Source organism: Melospiza melodia, chromosome 22, assembly GCF_035770615.1.
Source record: "Melospiza melodia melodia isolate bMelMel2 chromosome 22, bMelMel2.pri, whole genome shotgun sequence".
NCBI classification, from domain to species: Eukaryota; Metazoa; Chordata; class Aves; order Passeriformes; family Passerellidae; genus Melospiza; species Melospiza melodia.
The window spans coordinates 3,653,192-3,674,516 of NC_086215.1; the positions used below are offsets into that span (position 1 = coordinate 3,653,192).

The 21,325-nt window shown below is 49.0% G+C and overlaps 1 protein-coding gene across 4 annotated transcripts in view; it reads left to right on the top strand.

Moving 5' to 3' along the window:
* NSMF (NMDA receptor synaptonuclear signaling and neuronal migration factor) overlaps positions 1-21,325 on the top strand; it is a 50,174-nt gene that overhangs the window by 2,442 nt on the left and 26,407 nt on the right. For all 4 annotated transcript variants that reach the window (XM_063174815.1, XM_063174817.1, XM_063174816.1 and 1 more), the window contains exons 2-3: positions 6,315-6,376; positions 17,950-18,426. In XM_063174815.1, coding sequence (XP_063030885.1) covers positions 6,315-6,376; positions 17,950-18,426 — 539 coding nt within the window. The remainder of the gene's footprint in view (positions 1-6,314; positions 6,377-17,949; positions 18,427-21,325) is intronic.

Here is a 21,325-nt window from a genome sequence, read left to right on the forward strand (position 1 = left end):
GGCTCTGTCCTGTTTATATATGTCATGACTTCTCTTTAGAGAAAAATCATCTCCTGGAATTCTGCTGCAAGTCCAAGTGACCATGGTGTGTATTTCTTACGTGTGGCTGGAGTGTGTGTGCGCGCTTGGCTGTTTCACTGAGCAAGGAGCAGGGCTTGTTTGCTGGTGTGAGTAATGGGATCCAGGCAGGAGGTGCAGGCTCCCTAGATTGTTAAATTAAAATCTCTGCAGAGCCACTCAGGGGAGTTTTATGTCCCAGGAGCATTAATTAAGCAGCTTGTTGTGTGCTGGGTCTTTTAAGTAGCTCCTTACAAACTAAGGGCACAAGTGCTCTGTGCCAAGGCTGTGCAGAGCACCCACGGTGCTGCTGACTTCGGTCTCTGTGGTGTCTCCTCCTGGGGGAATTGCAGCGCCCTGCACGCCCAGGGAGGGCTGTGCTTGGTGCTGCTGCTGCTTTGGTCTCCTGTGAAGGGTTTGGATGTGAGATCTCCCTGCCAGGAGGGTTTGTTCCCTCCCTGTGTGTGCTTTTATTGCCCTGCAGCTCCTGGCCCCCAGTGCTGAAGGCAGGGCTGACGCAGTTGTCCTTGAGCGGTGACCTTGGTGCTGCCCCTCTGCTGACAGCCTCTCCAGGGCCCGCTGTGCCCGTCTGACCTGTGCTCCTTGGCTTCCTCACAGCTTTTCCAAGGGTGCAGATGAACCAGAGCCCTTCAGAAATGGGCTTTCATTGCCCAATGTCCCTTGACACCTGCAGGAAAACACTGGCACCCCAAATGAGGCAGTAAAGTGGATGTTTTCCTGCAGCTCTGCTTTGTATTGTGCTGGCCTACAGCTGTTGTTTGGAAGAGCATGATGGAGAGAGCAAACAGACATGAGGCTTTTGCTGGGTGTTCCAGAACCATCTCTTCTTGCAGTGGTTAGCACAGGAAATATTTGAATTGGGAGTGTGGTTTGTCTTGCCCAGTTCCATGACCTTGGCATCTAGTCCAGGATAGCTCACAGAGGGATAAGAATTTGGTCTCACTCCCTCCCTTCCTGCCTCGAGAGGGATGAAGAGTGGCTTTGAACACTGCATTAGTGAAAGGGTGGATTTTTCATTGATGAAATGCAGAGGTAAGTGACCATGTACCTTATCCCAGGCTTCTTGCTGCGTGAGTGATTTTTGGCTTAGCTTGGGGTTCTTCATGGAGTCTAGATTCTTCTTTTCTGCTTGTGAATTATCTGAGGAGTGATATGAGCTGTCTCTTTGATTGCCTTTCTTTTAATTTCTGCTGCTCTTCCTCTCTTCTCCTGTCCAAAATTCATGATCATAAATTACTCCAATACTGTGGAGCCTCTAAGACCCATTGCTGACATCTAGTCTCCCGTTATTGAGTGTGAGAATTTTGAAATGAAAATTTTTCAGCTACTATTTCTCTACATAGAAATTTTAGAAAACTAATTTTTGTCAGGGTATTGTTACTATTAGGCTTAAATAACGTAGGTGTCACCAGTCTTTAGTGACTGAGCTGTTAACTGTGGCTGTGCTGGAGGTGTTCCCTTCTCTGCTTGGAGACAAGAGCAGGATTGCTGCTGTAGGAGGATGTAGGTCCTGATGATGCAGGTCTCTTTTCTCCTGTATGCCTGAGATGCAGCACTGTCAGATGCTGTCACAACAGATTCCTGCTGCAACTTCTCTGGGCATTACTTCTGAAGGAGCATGAGAAGGTGGTGGGTGTTCTTTTTTTTTCCATGTAATACTCCTGAAAGTCCAGGTTTTGCTTAGCTTGCTGCTAAATGGAGTTATCTGAGGTCTTTCCTGTATCTCTGAGTGTTTCAATCTGCATTTCTTCACTCTGCAAGTGTCAGTTTGGTGGATAAATTTATGTGCATCAGTTTCTCATAGCTGCTCGTGTGCAGCAAGGCCCCTTTTATCCTGTTGATGTGATTATTTCAGAGACATGAAGGCCATTCTGTGCTTATTACATTGTAATTGAGATCTTTGTTATTTGGCGGCTTTGCTCCTTCGAGCAAATCTCTGTCTAGACTGTCTGTGCCTCTTCACAGTTCTCTTCCAGACCTGATCCCAGCTCTGACATCTGAGGCACAGTGAGTACTGGAAAATGCCCCAGAAGGGCAGCTGCCTTTGCTGCCTGTGTTGTGCTGTCCCATCCATCCCTCCTTCCCTCCCTGGAGCCTTTCTGATGGAATTCTGGAGGAGATGCTGCTGTTGTCTGAGGCTTGTCTGTGCTGGTTGTGCTTAGCAGCACAGTGTGCTAGAGCCCTGGTCCCTGCTTGATGTCCTTTTGTTAAATCTAGCTGTGCTGACTGTGTGACATGCAGGTCTGCTCTGCCACTAGAATGAAAACCTCTCTCCAGATGAGTCAGGGCTAAACTTGTCCTGCCATCAGCTGATCACCTCTCAGTGCTACCTGCTCATTGGTATGCAGCTTTTGCAGTGTCATACACTCAGGGTTATAGCTCACGGGCCCATGGAGCTGTGAGGCACCTTGTATTCATCTCATTTATGTGAAACAAGTTTTTATTTTCCATCTCTTGCTCTTAAATTATCCCAAGGTGTCTCTGCTCAGAGCCCAGTTGAAGGGGTTTATGTCCAGTGCTGTCCAGTGGTGTGAGGGGGCTTGAACTCCATTGGCAGTGATAGTGGAGGCAGAGCTGAGCTGAGGAAAAGTCTGATTGTGTGGCTTGTGGTAACAGATAAAAGAGAGAGAAAAGAATAGGATGAATAGAACAGCTGCCATCTGTTTGAATTGTGCTCTGGCTTTACTGCGATCACGCCGATGGGATAGCGAGGAGAGCGGAGCAATGGCACAGTGACAATGGCACAGTGACAATGGCACAGTGACAATCCAGGTGAGTGCTGGTGAGCTGAGGGGACTCTGAGGGCAGGGGAGGAGCACAGAACGCTTGGCAAGGGGCAGTGGCCTTGGGAGCAGGTGTGGCCATCAGAGTCCCCTTGGCAAAGGGCAGTGCAGGCGTCTGCGGGGGATCTGCTGAGGCACAGCCAAGGAGGAGCTGATGGGAAGCAGGAGTGCAGAAGGGAACCACTGAGATAATAGGCACAATAATTAGTGAGAAATTTCGGGTGTAATTGGCTGGAAACCCCCTGGTGCAGGCTGTGCCGTGTTCACCAGGGCTGGGGAGCTGTGCCCACGTGTCCATGTTTGTTTGCTCTTGGGTTGGCCTGGAGGGTCTGGGAGCCATGGGGTGGAACAGGCAGGACAGAGCTACAGGGAGCAATGCTTTTGAGCAGTGCCCAGCTGTGCTTCTGACCTGCACAAGAGCTCTGAGTATGGCCTGATCTCTAGGAGCTCTGGCACCTGGGGTTGTACCCTCCTCTGCCTGGGGAAACGAGAGTGAGGTCAGAGACTCTGCAGCACCTTCCAGCTTGAGCTCTCACTGAGTGACACCTTTCACCATGGAACACGATGGGCTGGAGGGCAGCAGTGCTTCTCTGCCTCTGTCTTAGCTGGTTATCAGTTTTGGTCTTAGGAAATGCTTTGTACTGCTTTTTTGAGCTTGTGGTTTGCAAGTTAAAGGTGAAATCTTGGTTCAGATTTTCAGACAGACAAAACAGCTTCGGGCACTGGCAAAGAGATGAATGGAGACAATGACAGATGAATTTGGAGCTCGTGGAGCTTTTGAACTAGTTACAGATTCATCATTATATTTCAGCATTTTTTGTGTAAATCACCATGTTCTCTCACTGATAATTTACCTGAGAACTTGCTTGCTGTTATTTTTTCTGCTGATGCAAAAGAGAAGCTTCAAAGTTTTTCCCAATGGCCTGAATGTGTGCCCATTTGTGAATGGTGTTGGTGGTGCCTTGCAAAGACAGACATTTCCATGGGAAGCCTTGGAGTCCCAGAAGTTTTGGTGGAAGAGATCTTGGAATCTCATGCCCAGCCATCTTATTAAAGCCATGGTGGTGTGCAGGATCAGCCGTAGCTTTGGCTGAGCTTTAACCAGCTCTGAGATGGAGGACAGGAGCAGCGCAGGAATTTGCTTGCAGCTGAGTAGCCTAATGCTAAAATCATAAACTGTTAAGGTTAGAAAAGACCTCCAAGGTCAATGAGTCCAACTGCAAACCAAACCCTGCCACATCTACCACTAAACCATGTCCCCAAGTGCCACATCCCCACTTCCAGGGATTTTGACTCAACCATTTCCATGGAGCAGCCACACTCCAGTTCCCAACTTTGCATTTGTGTGTTGCTCCAGGGTCAAGCCTTACTCTTTGCCTGGGCAGAAAGGTTGAGGGTGCCAGGAACATCCACGAGGTGCTTCTGCTCCTGGATGGGTGAACCATGATGGTCTCCCCTTTGCTCTCCACAGTGGGGATTGTGGGCTGGTTGTAGGGGTCCCTAAGTGACAGAGCCTCCTTGTGACCACCACTGAGGGGGACAGTTTGGGCAGCTGCCACCCCAAGCCAGTGTCTAAAGGTACAGCCTGGAGCTGGACATGTAAGAATCCAAAGATAGGGAAAACCTAGCATTATCTGTTAGTATGAAAAGATAGAAAAGCTTAAGCCTTTCTTCTTGCACAGCTCCAGCTGTGCTGCTCCAAAGCATTTTGCATTTGACTGTGCTGAAATTTAGTCCCGGAGAGATTAAATTACTCCTTCTTCATTGTTCATATTGATCCTGTGTTGCTGGCTGTGGAAGACAAATGGACTTCCCACTCCTTCCAGCCCAAGTCACTCTGGGAAGTGCTTTGGAGCCTTGTTAACCTTTTCTCCTCTGGGAGGTGGTGCATAAAAGCAGTGGGGAAGATCCTGCCTACAAGCTGGGACATGCAAAGCAGAAGGTGGTTTTGGAGGTCAAAGCCATTTTCCACTTAGATGTTTAATGGCCATTATGAGCCTTTTGCAGCAGCTTGAGGTGGAGACGATGTTCTGAGGCACCTCTGAAGGAGGAGGACAGTGGATGTGATGCCTTAGGGTGGAGATCTTCTCTGTTGCAGCAAATCTTGTCCTTCCCCAGGAGATGCTGCTGTGCTTGAGGGCTGAGGGTGCTCAGCTCTGGGTTTCTGGGCTTGGCTTGCCAAGGAGGTGTGTGGCTGTTTCACCTCCCTCTTTGCCACTCTCCACCCTGGGCTGCCCAGTGGCAGCTCAGCTACAGACCTTGGAGAGATTGTTCTACAAACCTGGGGAAAAACCTGGCTCTAGTATTGGGATGGCTGGGGAAAACCTGGCTCTAGTATTGGGATGGCTGGGGAAAACCTGTCTCTAGTATTGGGATGGCTGGGGAAAACCTGGCTCTAGTATTGGGATGGCTGGGAAAAACCTGTCTCTAGTATTGGGATGGCTGGGGAAAACCTGGCTCTAGTATTGGGATGGCTGGGGAAAACCTGGCTCTAGTATTGGGATGGCTGGGAAAAACCTGTCTCTAGTATTGGGATGGCTGGGGAAAACCTGGCTCTAGTATTGGCTCTCTTGGGTCACAGGTCTGTTAGATACAGGAGAGCAATCAGAGCACCAGGACATTACAAATGCCCTGGCAGTTGGAGTCTGGAGGTTGCTGTATTCCATGCCTTGACCAAGGGTTCCTTTCCTGTGTGAGTTGCAAGGAGAAGGCTCTTCCCTGGTTGGAATATTCATAGGTTTGCTCTCTTACGTGGGCCTGGATGTGTGATAAGGGTTGAGCTTGCCCTGCTTGCTTGGTTCTTAATATATTCCAGTAAAATCTCAGTCATCCACAGGACTGGAATCCATCAGAGAAGCAGGAACTGCTTTTGTGGGAGGCTGTGGGTGACTCTCAAATAAGCTTGTCCAGTGCTCCAAATACTGACAGAGCTGGGGCTTGAGAATTCAGGGTTCAGGTAGGTAAAATGGGCATTGGCATCCACATCTGAGCTGTGATGGCTCCCAGCTGGGAGCTTTCAGGACCTGTGGGAACCTAAATGATGGTTTGGCTCCTTCCTGGGCTGCCAGGAGGGGCTTAACTCAGGGGGCTGGAGACAGTGAGTTAGTTCCTCTGTGCATCACAGGATGCAGGTGCATTTCAATTCTGTTTTTTCATTCTTATAACAGAGAAGCTAAAGCCTAAACTAGTCCTGGATTTCTAGTCCAGCTCTGTTTCCCAGTTTGGCCAGGGAAACACTGATGTTCCACCAGAACCACTGGAATCCTGGTGTGTAATGAGGAAGCCTCTGTGCTCTGGCAGTGAATTTCCATGGGTGTCACCTGAGGCTGAGGGATGGCAGCTGCAGGGGCACAGCAGTGTGTTGGTATTGAACTGTTCCTTCTTTCCTTGGCATTTAAGCATCTCAAATCTCTCTCTTTCTCTCCCTGGCTGCCTCCTGATGCTGGGACACAGAGCGGCGAGGGCTTTTGGAGAATACCTTTCACAAAACCATCCTGAAGGCAGGAATGGCTCAGGTAAGAGAACTGATGTGCCTTGGTTATGCCCATGTGTGCCTGCACCTATGGTTAATTGCCTTAGAATGAAAATATATTTCTTTATCTGTCATGAACAGTGAGATCTCAGCAGCAGAGGCAGGAGGAGCTGCCCCCAAGGAGAAAAGGCAGTTTGGTGACCCAAGGCTTGGGTGGGCTGTGGGGATGAGTTCAGTTAGGGGACAAGTGCCCTGTCATAAATTCACCCCTGCAGCTTAGGAGAAGTTGCAGCTGGGAAATGACTGCACTGCACAAGGCTTCTGCACTGCTTTGTGACTCCTAGGTTTTGTTTTCACTGGGGTATAAAAAGCAGGTGAGTTATTTTCTGTTCACTGGTGTAAATCCTTGCTGGCAAAGGTGACATCTGGATTTATTCCAGGGGTTTGCTTCAACAGGGGTTAAACTGAGATTTGCCTAGATGAGGGCACTACATGTGCTGGCTAATGTGTCAGTATTTTCCATGTAGATATTATCCCCATCAGCTTATCATGAGTTCTGCTTGATGGGCAGGAGAGTGCAGGATAAACTCACCAGACTTCTAACAGGGCTGTGTCTTCTCTGTGATTAAAGAAAATATTATGCAGGCAGTTGCAAAACCTACAGAAAATCCTGTGTAATCCACAGAAAGCCTGTGTGAAAAAGCAACAAACAGTTTAGTGCTGTTGAGCTGCTGTGCAGGGGATAAAGTTATTAAATAGAATGTAATGTGGAGTGATGTTATCATTTTAGGTAAGCTGTGTGTGTTTAAGCCTGTCCAGGAGATGCCTCTTGCTCTAGGAGCAGTCACACAGTCTTTGCAGCCAGCTGAGTCCTTTCCTTTTCTCTGGGATCTCTTCTAATGACCTTCAAGTTGTCCTTGGCTGAATTGTGCTCATGTTGTGAATGGAAAGGCTCTAAGACAATGTACTGAGGTTTTCTTGGATTCTTTTCATGAAGAACTCCAGGGACTCTTTACTTACAATATTTGGTCTAAGAACAGCATGTGGAGGTAGGAAGGGAAGGGGAGAGAAAGGGTTTGGTGCAAACCTTTTTTTTTGTTGTTGTTGTTCCTTCCATCGTGGCCATTTCTGCAGCTGCTCCTGTCTCCTGGAGTCTCTGCCAGTCCTTTTTGCAGCCCCCCACCCCAGTTTCCAGCAGGAAGAAGTGTTGGCTGCTGTTTGTTTTGCAGTGCCCTCGTACCACCTGTGGGGTCATGTTGGGGCCAGGCAGAGAATCTCTGATGGAGACAAGAGGAAATTGCAGATGTGTTCAGGTGCCTGAGGCCTGGGCAGCCCTGGGCAGATCCAGGGAGTGGGAGCCTCTCTGATGTGCATTTAAAAGCTGCTGTTTAACTCATCCTTGGGGTGCTCCTGGATTCTCTGACTGTGGGTTAGGAGAGCATGGAAATGGAGCTGATGTGACTCCTGGTTTGTGTGTCACAGCCAGGCTCCCCAGACAGCATTTCAGCCCCATCTCTGCTTGTGACATCCATGAGCTCTCCAGGGAAGCCTTTTCACACACTGTTCCTTGGTGTATCAGCCTCGAGATTGATTTTGAATCCAGGAGAATTTAGTTGCCACAGGCAAGAATGAAGCAGTGAGAAACACATTTGGAAATACCACAATACTTCTGGGATCCTTAAGTATTCACTTGGAAAGGAATAAAATTCCCTAGAAATTACTCTGAATTCTGAGGGAGAGGGGAGGGAAAAAAAGGAATCGTCATTTTTAAGTCATCTTCTGAAATTCTGCAATGTATAACTTAACACAGTCTGTAACACTTCTTTATAAATAACCCCAGTAGGAAGGTTGCTATCCAATAAAAAACACTGCAAGTAGAAAATTTGGCTCCTTTTAGTTCATCCCAGCAGCCTGATCACTGGGAAGTCACATCTTCCCTTCCTGCAGGAATTCCACCTCAGGATCACTTGTTCAAGTTCTGGAGGCTTCACCTTTGGCTGGGCAGGTGCTGGAGCTGCCACCCAGTGACTCCAGGGAAGCAAAGGAAGGGCTCTGCTGCAGAAGCTGAAGGTGTAGCACAGATCCAGAGGGACCTGAATGAGCTCCAGCTTCTCAGAGAGCAGGCAGAGGCAACGTGAGCAGGGAGAAGCTGTGCAAAGCCCAGCTTTGTGCAGCCCAGCAAAGCCCTGTGATGCTGTGGTGTTGAATTCCCCCTTGCATGTGTTGGTGCTTTAGGTCCTGAAAGCTCAGTGCTCCAAAGAATCAAGTCCTCAGTGCCTGGGTGTGTCTGTCAGCTCTGAGCTGTCACCTGAGTGTTGTACCTGGTGGGACAGGCCTGTTTCTGCTGTCATAACCCCAGCTGTGCACCAGGAGCTGCCTGCACTGCCAGCACACTGAGCTGGGTTGAAGGCTCTGGCCTAAATATGACTGGAAGGAGGCAAACCTTGGTTCAGTCCAGAAAAAAATTGTTTAAGAAATGTTTAAAGTCACTGATGAATGCAGTGAGGGAAAAGAGGTGTGGATTTTGAGGAGCAGGAAGGTGGTAGAGCCAGCAGTGGGACAATGAGGGCATAAATGGAGGAGGGAAGGGCAGGATCCTCCTTTTCTGGACCCAAGAGCTAGAACCCTTCTCTCCTCCTGTGCTGCAGAAAATGAGGGGGGTGTGAATCTTTGGGATGTCAATTATCTGCTGGTCCATCTCCTCAGCAGAGGGGTGAAGTTCTGACAGCCCAGGAGATCCATGGAGATGTGGAGGGAGATGCCAAATGTGCAGACCCTGCCCCAACTTGCTCCACTTCTGCTGCACTTTTGTCTCTGAGGATTGTCCATTTCAGTTTGCCTTTTTTTTAGCTTTTTAGTCCCTTGACTCCAAGGAGAGGAAAAGATACAATGGCTTTTGTATCCCTCATAACTTCACATTCCACAGCTGATCAAAGGGCTGCTCCTTCTCTCACAACTTCTGTTTGTGGTGGCTCCTCTGGAGAGCTTGTGTGTGTGTGGCAGAATGTCTTGGAGAAACTGGGGAGTGGTAATGAAGAGCTGCAGAGGGGTTGTAGGTCAGCAGGACAGCCCAGCTGCCTTGTCCAGGGCTGAGTTATGTGCAAGGCTGTGTTTGCCTTCTGTTTTCAGTGAAAGTGCAGTGTGCATGCTCTGCCTGCTTTGCTGGGGCAGGGTGTGGAGCTGCAGAGCTGCTCGAGGTACAGAGGCTTGCAGGTGTTGCAGGGTGTACCTGGGGGGAAGAAAGGTGAGGGGGAGCCTTTATTGGTGACAGCTTCTGATTCTGCTGATGTGAGGCCCAGGAACCTCATGGCTCAGAAATGTTGTGTGACTATTCCTATACAACTCTCCTGTCTTATCCTGGAGGATGTTTTTTCCAGGTGACTGCAGAGGTGCATTTACCTCTCCTCTTTCTCAGAGGTTTTGTCAGGGATGATGGCCATACAGAATTTTCTTCCCTTTGTTTCCCTTTTGGAACAGGGCAGTTGCCTGGTGATGGGGTATGAATGCAGAGGATGGAGGGATTGTCCCTTTGGGATCACTCAGATTTTCTTTCCCCTGATCTTTAAAATATTTTGAGCAATTAGAAAGAAAGGGAGGGTTGGACTCTGCTGCAGGTGACAGGATATGGATGTGTTGAGGGAGCTGCTGCCAGGATGCTGATGCATCTCCTGCTCTCTTCCTGCCTCTGTTAATTGCTGGATTATTTATGCAGGCTGGAGGTCTGGGAAGGTTCCCATGAAGAGCACTCTGCCTCGTTCAGCATTCATTCTGCCTCCAAGGCTGTGGCCAGAGTCTTTGCTGACTGTTGTAGCTTTCTGGTGCCTTTTCATGTAGAAGTGGGCGTCCCTTGGGACAGACTTAGAGGAAAGGTACAGAAAGGGATTAAAATGTGAAAGGGAAGTGTAAAAAGGCTGCAGAGAATGAAGCATGGAATAAGTAATCACTCAGTCTTACAGAGCTCGTGGAATTTTGGACATTCTCCAGCTTGGGTGTCAGAGGCCCCACACTGAGATAATGCACATTAGATTTTATCTCCATGTTCTGGAATTGTGAGAAGAAAAGGTACCAGGGCATGGGGCAGTGACATTGAGGAGGACAGCAAGCAGAGCCTTTGAGAAATTCCCCAGACAGCAGGGATCCATCCTGGTGAGCTGGGATTCAGACACAAGGATCGCGAGGGAGCTGTGGGAGGTTTTTCTTGTTACTGTTTTAATCTTGTTACTGTTTTAATGTGTTTTGCTCAGTGGGGTTATTGGGAGGGCAGCTGCTGCTGCTGGAGTGGGGGGCTGTAGGATGCAGCATGGGCTGCCTGCTGGACCAGCTGCTCTGGGCAAGCTGTGTGGGAAAGGCTTTGGAAATGAGAGAAGGAGAGATCCAATATAAAGTGTCCTTGGTGCTGCAGGGGTGATGGGCACTGGGCAGGAGCTGTGAGCCAAATTCTCCATGGCTCCTGCTAAACCAGCATGGCTACTGGTTTGCAGCAGGACAAACCAAAGGAGGCAGTTAGCTGAAACTGGAAAAGCTTCTTTTTAAGCTCAAAAAAAGTAATCTTTGTGTCTTTCCTTTGTTTTTTTGCACGATGCATGATTTTTCAGTCATCAGTGTGAGTATGTGAGAAGAGGGCTTTGTGAGCTTCCCCAAGCCAAGTGGCAGTGGGGAGTGGTGGCAGGAGCAAAACCAAGATTGTGCCTGTGCTGGGTGTGGAGCCACCACTGGATCAGTCACTGATCTTTGATTGTGTGTGTATGCAGGGAGCAGCCAGGCACAGAGGAGCTTCCTGGTGCTGCCAGAAACTGGCAGGGAGTTAGAGGGACCCCAGGTGAGGCTTCATAGCTGCTTCAGGCTGAGTAACCTGTGAGCTGAGCTTCCTGTGCCACCAGCAGGTAAAGCTGCAGCTGTGCAGTGCTCTGAGAGGGACATTCCATCTCCGGGGTTTGCACTGTGGAGCTGCCAGCCCAGCCTGGTTCAGAGCAAGCACCAGGCTGGCCTTTTTCTCTAGAGATGTTTGTCCTGTCCCCAGGACAGACCCAGCAGTGCAGCTGGCCCTGCTCTCAGTCTGTCCCTGTGCTGATGAGGTGGTGGTGCCTTTTTGGGAAAAGCTGTGCTCTGGAGGGAGCTGTAGGATGGAGGACAGAGCAGGGATGTGAAATCTCATCTCTGAGGGCTTCAGGCCTCTCCTAGCCTGAGCCAGTGCAAGGATGGTGTGGGTGTCTGTGGAACTTGCTGTGGAATGTGTTGTTGGCTTGCAGAGGGAACAAAGACGTAGGTCAGGGTGTTACCATGGAGATGCTGGGCCCGTGATGGAGCTGCCACTTGCTCCTTTGGGTCCTGTCTCACAGTAGCAATTTCATCTGTTCACATAAATGTTACAGGCCAGACTAAAAGGTTACTCACCTATGAGATGCCAGGTCAATGCTATCTTGAGTTTGTTTGTTTTTGAAGCCCATTTGAGCAGGGGAGACTAATTGGAACCATTTTGTCATGGTTAAGTGACCTTCTGGTTTCTCAGAGCAGCTCCCTTCCAGAAGCAGCCTTTGCCTGTTCCCTGTGCAGGTCCTTGTGCACAGCTCAAGAAACACAAGGAGCTGCTGGGGAGGCTCCAAAGGTGATGAGGGGTCTGGAGCATCTCTCATGTGAGGAGAGACTGCAGGAGCTGGGTCTGGTTAGTCTGGAGCAGGGTGGTCTCAGAGGGATCTGATGAGTGCACATAAACATCCCCAGGGGCTGTCAGAGGATGGTGCCAGACTCTGTTCAGTGGTGCCAGTGACAGGACAGGGAGCAGTGGCCATAAACTAAAACACAAGGAGTTCCACCTCAACATGAGGAAGGGAAAAGAGCTCTGGATCAGGTGCCCAGGGAGGGTGTGGAGTCTCCCTCTCTGGAGACATTCCAAACCCACCTGGACATGTTCCTGTGTCACCTGTTCCAGGTGACCCTGCCTTGGCAGGGACTTGGACTGGGTGCTCTCCAGAGATCCCTTCCAACCCCAGCTATTCCATCTACTCATTTGGCTTTGAAGCTGCTGCATGGCTGAAATGCCACTGTGATTTTTTTTTTCTTGTTGTATTTTCCGTTTTGATATCCCTGCCTCATGCTTCAATAACTTGAACACAATTCCCATTTTTTCCCATACTATTTCTTGATCACATTTCAGCCCTGAGCCCAGCAGGGTGGGCTGCCTGTCCTGTGCCAGGGGTCACATTGCTGGTAGAACAGAGCTGGCATGGGGAGAAGCTCTGCATTACATCTCTGAGAGGGAGCAGAGGAGAGCAGGACCTGCCAGCACACCTGAGGGGCAGTGACGGGCACGTGGGAGGTCTTGGAGTTGTGACTGCAGGAGAAACTTCTCAGCTGTGCCATTTGAATGGTTGTTGTGGGTTTTGCAGCTCTGGCCAGTGCTCCCCTCACTGAGGGAATCAGCTGGATTCTCCTGGTGCAAGGTAAAAACATCATTAACTTCATTCCTACTTCTGTGAGCAAGGCCCTGTACATACACCCAAAAACTTTCTATTCATCTTCAGTGACCGTGGCAGTTCTTTGATTTAAAGTTGGAACTTACTTGTCATAAATATCAGGTCCAGAGAGTTCCAGCTGAGTAGAAACAGGGAAGAAAGGACTGTCTCTCTGAAATTTTTTTTTTGCTGAGATGACAGATGTTCTTTTAATAGGGTTTATCTGGATTCCCCTTTGCCACTTTGCCTCTGATGCTGGAGCGGAGCCTTTAAATCTAAGGTGCTTTAATCATCAGTTTAGCTGCTAAACATAGGAATAAATTTGGAGCTTCTGTCTGTGCCTTGTGGCTATATGCTGCCTTGATTTATAAACTTCTCATCCCAGGGGGTCATAAGGCAGTCTGCAGCAGATAGGAGTTGGCTCCACAGCTGTGGAAGGGCATCAGTCAGTGGGGGCTGATCCCAGTGTGTTCCCTGCTCTGGAGAAATGTGGTGGCACTGAAAGGAAAATGTGCAAGGCCTTTCTCAGTTCCCTAAGTCAGAGTGAGGGCTCAAGCTAGGGTTACTCAGTGAGAAAGGATGTATTGTAAGTATCTAACACAAATAAATGCCTGTAGGGGGATACAATATAAGTAAAGAAAGGTAGTATAGAAAGTAATCTTACCCCCTAAAGAGTTGCAGCTGAGCCAGTTATTAGAGCTTGGGAACAGGCCTGATGTTAACAGGCTGCAGCTGTAGCCATTAAGAGATGTATTATAAAAGAGTGAATTCGTGGGAGCTGGAGTCAGTTGGCTGCTGCAAGGACAGAGAAGAGTCAGTGCCTAGAGGAGCTGCCTACTAGAAACATCAAGCAGGTATGAAACTCCAGCAATATGGAACCCTTGCAATGTAATGACAATAGAACTCTGGCACTACAGTGACAACAAATGCCTAATTATCAGGAACTACATGTACTGAGAGCGTGAGTTATTTTTTCCCCAAGACGCTGCCAGTTTCCCAGCACAGATGTCACTGCTGTCAGTCTTTGGTCATGCATGTGGCCTGTGTTGGGCAGTGCTGTGTGGAAGGTGAAGAGAGAAATGTCAGACAGGAGCAAGTGAAGCCAAAAAGACAAAAGGTTGTGTGTTCAAGTACATCATGAGGGGGGTGAGAAGTGGTTTGGCCCTCAGGACTGGATGTGAAGCCCTGCTGGGCTTGGCCCAGGTGGGCAGGGAAGTGATGGAAATACCACTGGGATATTTCTGGAACCAATGGACGCATGATCTATAGATCAAGCACGTTGGTCTTCTTCCTTTCATCTTGGTGCTCAGTTCCTCATGCACAATAAATCCATGTAAAGCAAGAATCAAGGTGAAAAGAGAACCTGAGGAAGCTGCTTTATCTGGTCCTAAGTAGCAGTGTGAGACACAGGTGTTGCTGCTGAAGGCAGCAGAGGGGGGAGCAGAGTCATTCCCAGGGCAGCTCTGGCATGGTGAGGGGAGGGAGCTGTGCCAGGCTGCCCAGTCACACTGGCCAGGGCTGCCATGGCAGGTGGAGGGAGCAGCTGGGAGTGGGAGAGGTGGCAAGAGCCATGTGAAAATGAAAAAAGGGAGCAGCAGCTCGAGGCGAGGGTGTTAACAGCAGCCTGCTACAGCTGACTCCAGAAGGGGCAGCCCCAGTCACTGCTGAGCTCCTGTGGGTGCCCCTTGGTTCTCCTCACCCCACATCCCTGGGGTGGGGCTCAGCTCTAATCCAGCACTGATTTCTGGACCAGCCTGACTTCCTTCCTAGCAGAAGTAACCTGTTAGCCTCAAATGCCTTTGTGGCAACAAGTGCAGTGTTTTGGCACCTGAACCCTGTTCACTGCAGGCACAGACGAGGGTAACTGGTCACATCTTGGTGTATGTGAATGCACGGCCTCCTGAAATGGTGTGGATTCTATTCTACAGGCCAATAATTCATTATGATGGATGTTTGAATCTCTTTTCCTTCCACACTATTTTCCTGTAGATAATTCTTTATTAACGACTACTCTTGAATAAAGCTTCGTATTCCCGTGGCATATGAAGTTGCTTCTCTAGTGTGTAATTACTGAAGGTGCTAAATTGAATGAAAATGAAGAATTATCCAATTGTTTTACAAAAAGAAAGTGCATTGGTGTGCTGGCAGCCCTTTGTAGTGTAGATCATGAAAACTCTTACGTAAGTACAAGTGAAAACACTTTGAGGAGGGCACAAGTAAGGTAGGAAGAAAGATTTATCCTCACATTTTGCATGCTAGATCAGGTAGGTAGTTTATGTCATATATATCTGGTCAATCCTGCCAAGATTTCAGTAAAAGATTTACTCTTCCTTGAAACCAGTCATGGGCCCCTGAAATCTCTGTAAATTTTATGGAGCTGAACAGACCTCACTGCTTATGAAACAGAGATTAGAATTGGTCTCTTTGCTCTTGTGATCATCAGCATTTTCAGGCATATTGTGCTTTGGAGACTTCATTTTTCCATTTAGCCCCAGATCCCAGGGCTCAGGAATTCCTGGATGTCTGAATTCCAGAGCTGTCAGTGTGTGAGTGAAGGTGACACTCCTGTGTGTTCCCTCTGAGGAGGCTGTGCATCTCCCATGCAAGTATCACTTTCAGGAGGAGCAGGGGCAGCTGTCAGCCACGATTTTGTGGTGCCTTAAGAAATCTGTAGCGTCACTGTGCCCACACAGATTAGTAAATTTGACAAGTTGAGAAGAGTACTTAGAGCTGGCCTTTGTTTTTAATTTTAAAAATGGTTTGTTTGGCACTATTAGCGAGCACAGATCTTGGCAGAGCTCAGGGAGTCTTTGGTGGTGTTTTCCCAAGACGTGCCCACTCTAGAGCATGGTTAATCCTGGAGCTGGGGAGGATCTGAGCTGCTGGAGAGCAGATACAGGGGACTTGCTGCCTCTTGAGGGGGGACACGTGGTTTGAGGGACTCTGGGGCCTGTGGGCACTCTCTGCACTGTTCTCTGACACTGTGCCCTGCAGGTGGGTACAGACTCTGGGATCACAGCCTGTGGAACACCTTCTTCCACTGAAAGTGCTCTTCCTGTCCATCAGGCTCCTCCTGGAGCAGGAGCAAATGTCCACACTGACCATGGGGCACAGTAGAGCCCTGCCAGCCTTTCACACTCTCTGGGGAGTATCTGAGGGGCACTACCCCTCACCACACCTGGACATGGATTTTTGACTTCATGTGAAGCCTGGACAGAACATCAGCTGCAGGCTCAAAAGGCTCAGCTCTTTCTTCAGGACTCCTACAGTGTCTCCTCCTGGCCAGTTCCAGTATCCAGAGACTGTGAGGAGACAAGTGAAGGGAAACCTGACTTGTGTCAGCCTGAGCAGCCCTGACAGTCATTTCTTGAGCAGAGTGGCCAGACACTGATTTATTTCCTAGTGGTGCTGGAGGAAGTTGTATCTCAAGCAGAAAAATGAGACAAGGGTGACACCCTGTACCAGTACTAACTCAGTTCTGGTTACAAACAGAGCAGGGGGAGAGGCCCTGGGCAATGTGAGCGTTTTCCAGGATGGATTTCAGATTCAAAAGCTGACTGTGTATGGCCTCATCTTGGGAGGGCTGCTCTCAGAGGGGCACAGGAGCACTTCATGGGCAGCAGAATGTGGCAGCAGTGAAAGATCTCTGTTACACACATACACTACCACTCTTGTCCAGAGGTCATTCTCCTCTTCCTCCTTCACTTCATGGCCAGTTGCAAGGTAGCCAAGCCTTCAAATTGTGGATGAATTCTTCTAGGTCATGGCTCGGTAGCCAAAGAAGTTATGTTCCATAAATATTTACTGAAGTAAAGGCTTGGGTTTGCTTTCTGCCTCTGTTTTAAGTGCTTCTGTCTGTGCTGGACACTAATGATTTCATTTTTTGGGTAGCAATCACATAAATAATGCCTTCCCTGCTGAGCCTTTTTGCCAGTCCCTGAGCTGCTTCCCATCTGAAGGGAAGTGTAAGAGGTAATTAACAGCCACTTGAAAAAGGATTAGCAGGTGGGTGGGAGCTACTGTTGGGTTCATGCATGGAATTGCCATGGAAATGCTGAGATTTCCTGGCACTTCATCCAGTGTGTGGGCTCCAAAGATAGTTGCACTCATGGGCCTGTCTCCCTTGGATCTTCCTACCCTGCACAGGGAGCGGCTGTGTTTGCTGCCAGGACAGCTCCAAGCTGTGGCCATCTGTGAGACCGGGGCGTGCCGCGAGCGGGGTGCTGTGCTGCAGCTGCCAGCTGAAGCCTTGCTGCATCTCTTTCATGTCAAACCACCTGGCAGAAAATCAGGAGGGGAAAAAAAAAACAAACAAACCTTGTTGGTTTGCCCCTTTGCCAGTGTTCTGAAAGAACTTAATGGGCCAAACACTCAGAGTTTGGCACTTGGAGGGGCTGGTGCTGGTCCTTGTCCTGCAGACTGTCACCAGCTCCGTAGCCCTCGTGTGGCTGAGCAGGGCTGCAGCTGGACCAGGGCTGTCTTGCATGGCAGCATTTTCAGGCTGTGCAGTGAGACCTGCATTTGTTAGAGTTGTTGGGTGGCCACACATGTGTAAAATATTGGGGCTCTCTGTGAGAAGAGGTTTATCTCTGTCCTGGTTTATCTCTCCTTTCAGTGCCTGCTGTCACAGACATCTTTCCATTAAAAATCCTTTCCTTAGGATTTTTCTTCCCGAGAAACTGAGAGGCCTCAAGAACAAAATGTAAGCAATGATTATCTGCTGCTGTGGAATGCAACAGGTGCATCTGTGATTGGCCCATGTTGGATGTTTACAATTAATGGCCAATCACAGCCCAGTTAGTTTGGACTCTGAGACACAAACCTTTATTATTTGTTCCTTTCTATTCTTAGCTTAGCTAGCCTTCTGAGATGAAACTTTTCCTTCTATTCTTTTAGTGTAGTTATTATGTAATATATATATCATAAAATAAAAAATCAAGCCTTCTGAACGTGGAATCAACATTCTTGTCTCTTCCCTCACCTGAAAACGCCTGTGAACACCGTCACAGCCTGCCCTAGAGGTTTAGAAGGTGGTGATGGGCACACATTCATCTGAAACGGTTCCTGCAGGGACCTCCTGTGTCTGTCTCCCCTACACAGCAGTAACAAAGAGCCTCCTGGATTTGCTGGTGTCTGTTTAAGGAAAACATGCCTTTTGTTTCAGATCACCTGCTAGCAGACTCCTACATCGGGCAGGAGGACTCCCCTGAGCTGCAGCAGGTGGCCCAGAACAAGCGCAGGCTCTCGGTCATCTCGGACGGCAAATTCGAGAGGAGCTTCACCGAGGAGCAGGCGGAGAAGCTGCCGAGCGAGGGCCCCAAGCCACGGGTGTACACCATCTCTGGGGAGAGGCCCATGCTGTCAGAGCACGAGAACGACAGCATGGAGCTGGTGGTGATGAAGGGAGCTGCCCACGAGGAGTGTCACCACGGGCACCACGCGCACGGCGCCGCCGGCTCGCACGGCGCCCGCCACTGCAAGGCCTGGCCTGGCGGCCGCCAGGGTTCCAAGGAGTGCCCCAACTGCTCCAGGCTGGCTGCCCCTTCCCCGCAGTCCATCGAGCTGGAGCAGCACCCACCTGGCGAGGCTGGGTGGCACAGGAAAAGGCTGGAGAGGATGTACAGTGTGGATCGAGTGTCTGGTAAGTGACTGCTGGGTTGTTGTTGTTGTTGTAGTGAGGATGGGTGAATAAAGTGATCTATAGACTCTAAGGTCTCAGAAGGTAAAATGCAAAGTTTATTAGAAATTGCACTTTTTTAAATAGACTGTCCTGGTTTAGGGCAAATTTGGGAGAGAATCTCCAAAGGGGGACCCCTCCAGAAAGCAAACCCACACGGCCCCTTCCCCCAACCGAATTGTGAAGGATTCCTTGGAGAGAAGTGGAAAGAACCTGTTTATTGAACAGGCACAGCACCCCCAGCACACAGAACCTGTTTATTGAACAGGCACAGCACCCCCAGCACACAGAACCTGTTTATTTAACAGGCACAGCACCCCCAGCACACAGAATGAACAATACCAGCTGATACCACTCTGTCACTGCTCTGAAAAAGATGACAAATTCAGAAAGTCTCTCTTGGGGGTGGTCGCTCTGTTCTCAGTCCCTCCTGTGCTGGGGCAGCTGCTGCAGCCACAAGGTGCAAACTCTCGGTATTCCCAGGGCCCAGTCTGGAGCAGGCTTGAGTAGGTCCAAAAAAGGGAAAGGAGAAACAGTCCAGGAAGAAATTTGGACTGTTTAATTAGACTAGCTAATGAGCAGAAGCAAGAGTGAGAGCAAAAGCAGCACCATGCACTGCCCTGTCTCTGTGTCCCACCAGCTGTGGGGGAGTGGCTGATAAGAAACCAAAAAAAAACTTTCACTCTTCAGAGCCAGTCTTGAAGGCACAGAACATGATATCCAGCATAAACAAAACACACAGATGGGATACAAGCATCATAATGTCACCCTAGGATATTGACAGTTATGATAAAGGTGGACTTGATTTGTTTTTAATTAATACTCCTCACAGCACTGGTTAATTAGGAACAGCACCCTTCTTGTAAACACTTTACAGTTAACAACACATTTTACAATCAAAACACCAGCTGCAGGATTGTTTTAATTCTTTCTCTGAGCTTTCTCAAAATTGCCCTGAGGAATGTTTGGGAAAATTTATCTGACTGTCCCTCTGACCAGACTGTCAGCCACCACACTGGGTGACACAAAAGGTGACACCCATCTCATCCCAGCACAGGGGTTTTGATCCTGGGCCCTTCTGGTACCGTGGGGCAGCATTGGAAAGGGATTGTCAAAAGATGAGTTTGCAGTAAGCTGAGCTCAGTTGGGGGCCAGCTCATCCTAGCTCCTGGTCATCAGAGGCTGCTCTGGGTGGTTTTCATGACTTCATGCAGCTCAGTGGGCTCCTTTTCTGTGGAGGAAGAGTAGAAGAGGAAGGACTCTGTCAAAACCCTGCACCCATGCTCATCCCAGATGCAGTTCAGGGCAGGATCCTCTCTCTGCCTCTTGCTGGGCAGGGGAAATCTTTCTGAACTGCTCTGTGGGAGCCTCAAGTTATGGTGTTGTGTACCTTGGTGTGCTCCCAAAATTCTTGTTTGCAGGGCTGGATGCCACTCATGTAGTGCCACCTCATGGGCTTCCTACAAATATTGGCAAATAACATAGTGTTGGACTTTTTCCCTCCTTTCTTCCTTGCTTAATGCTCTCTCAATTACAAGAGTGCTTGTAATTATTCCATTCCATTTTAAAAAAAGTCTTTAAAAACTGAACCATTAATCAAATATATGCCACAGTCTGTGTGCTTTGAATTATAAGCTGATGTGCAGTCCATCTTTGCCTGTATGTGGCTGGCAAAGAGTCTGGCTCAATTTGTCTGAGTTTTTCTGTAAACACACATCAAGGCACTTAGAGCAGAGAGTCTGGCCAGGAAAGGTCAGGGCTTTCTCCTTGGAAAGAAACTGTGTGTAAGGACTGTGCAGATCAAACTGTCCAGCTTCCCTGAGTTCAGAGTTTTCTGATAAATACTGCAGTCATATTTACTACAGGTAAAATCACCAAAGGTTTGGGTCCTGGACCATGTTTTCATGCCTAGATACCTGAAATCATGTGGCTACATGAATATATGGATTAAAATGAAGAATAGTAATGAAAAAATAGCTGATTATGAAATGTGTGGAAAAACCCCCGAAATCCTGTGCATGATTTTTAAGCATTGTTCCTCTGTTCCCTGAGACTTTTTGGGATTCACATCAGACACTGCATGTGCCCCATGTGAGCTCCTGTGAATAAAGTGAGCTTTATCCCAGCCAAACCAGCACACCTGGACAAATCAGAATTGCACTGTGGGACTGAAGGAATTACTTGATACAGAAGCAAGGGAAATCTCCACAGCATTAATGGAGGGGTTTAGCTCCTCATAGCTGGAGCTGTGTTTGCTGGAAAACCTGTGCTGGTGATTCCTGCAGGGAGATGCTGTTACTGGGCCTTGGAATTCAGTGTTTGTTTTCAGCCAGGCAGGCATTGTCATTGGGGCCAGTCATCAGTGTGGGGTGGAGATTGGTCTGTCTGAAAATGTGTCAGAGTAGTCACTTAAAGGGGAGCAAAGGGGCCAGTGCAGGAGCTGTGGTTCCCCCCATGTTTCATTCCATGTTTCAGCAGCTCCCCTGGGTGCTCATCTCAAGCTCTGGGTCCTGACATGTGTGGCTGCACAGGCAGGGCTGTGTCCCCAAGCCCAATTTCCATCCCAGCACTGGCACCGTGGAGGGAGAGTTCCCTCAGCTTGGTGTTATTTGCACTCTCTATCCAAGTGCTGCCACTCAGAGATAACCCCAGAACTGAACAGCAAAGTGCCACAGCTTGCAGGAATTCCCTGGCATGTCCTTCCTGCCTGGCTGGCAGGGAAAGGGAGCAGTGGAGGCAGGAGAGGCTGATTTCCCCAGGGCTCACCTGACAGTGCTGCTTCTGTTTGCATCCACATGACAAGTGGCTGCTGCAAACCAGCCCTTATGGCAGCCAGGCCCCATTGGCATCACTGAATGTGGGT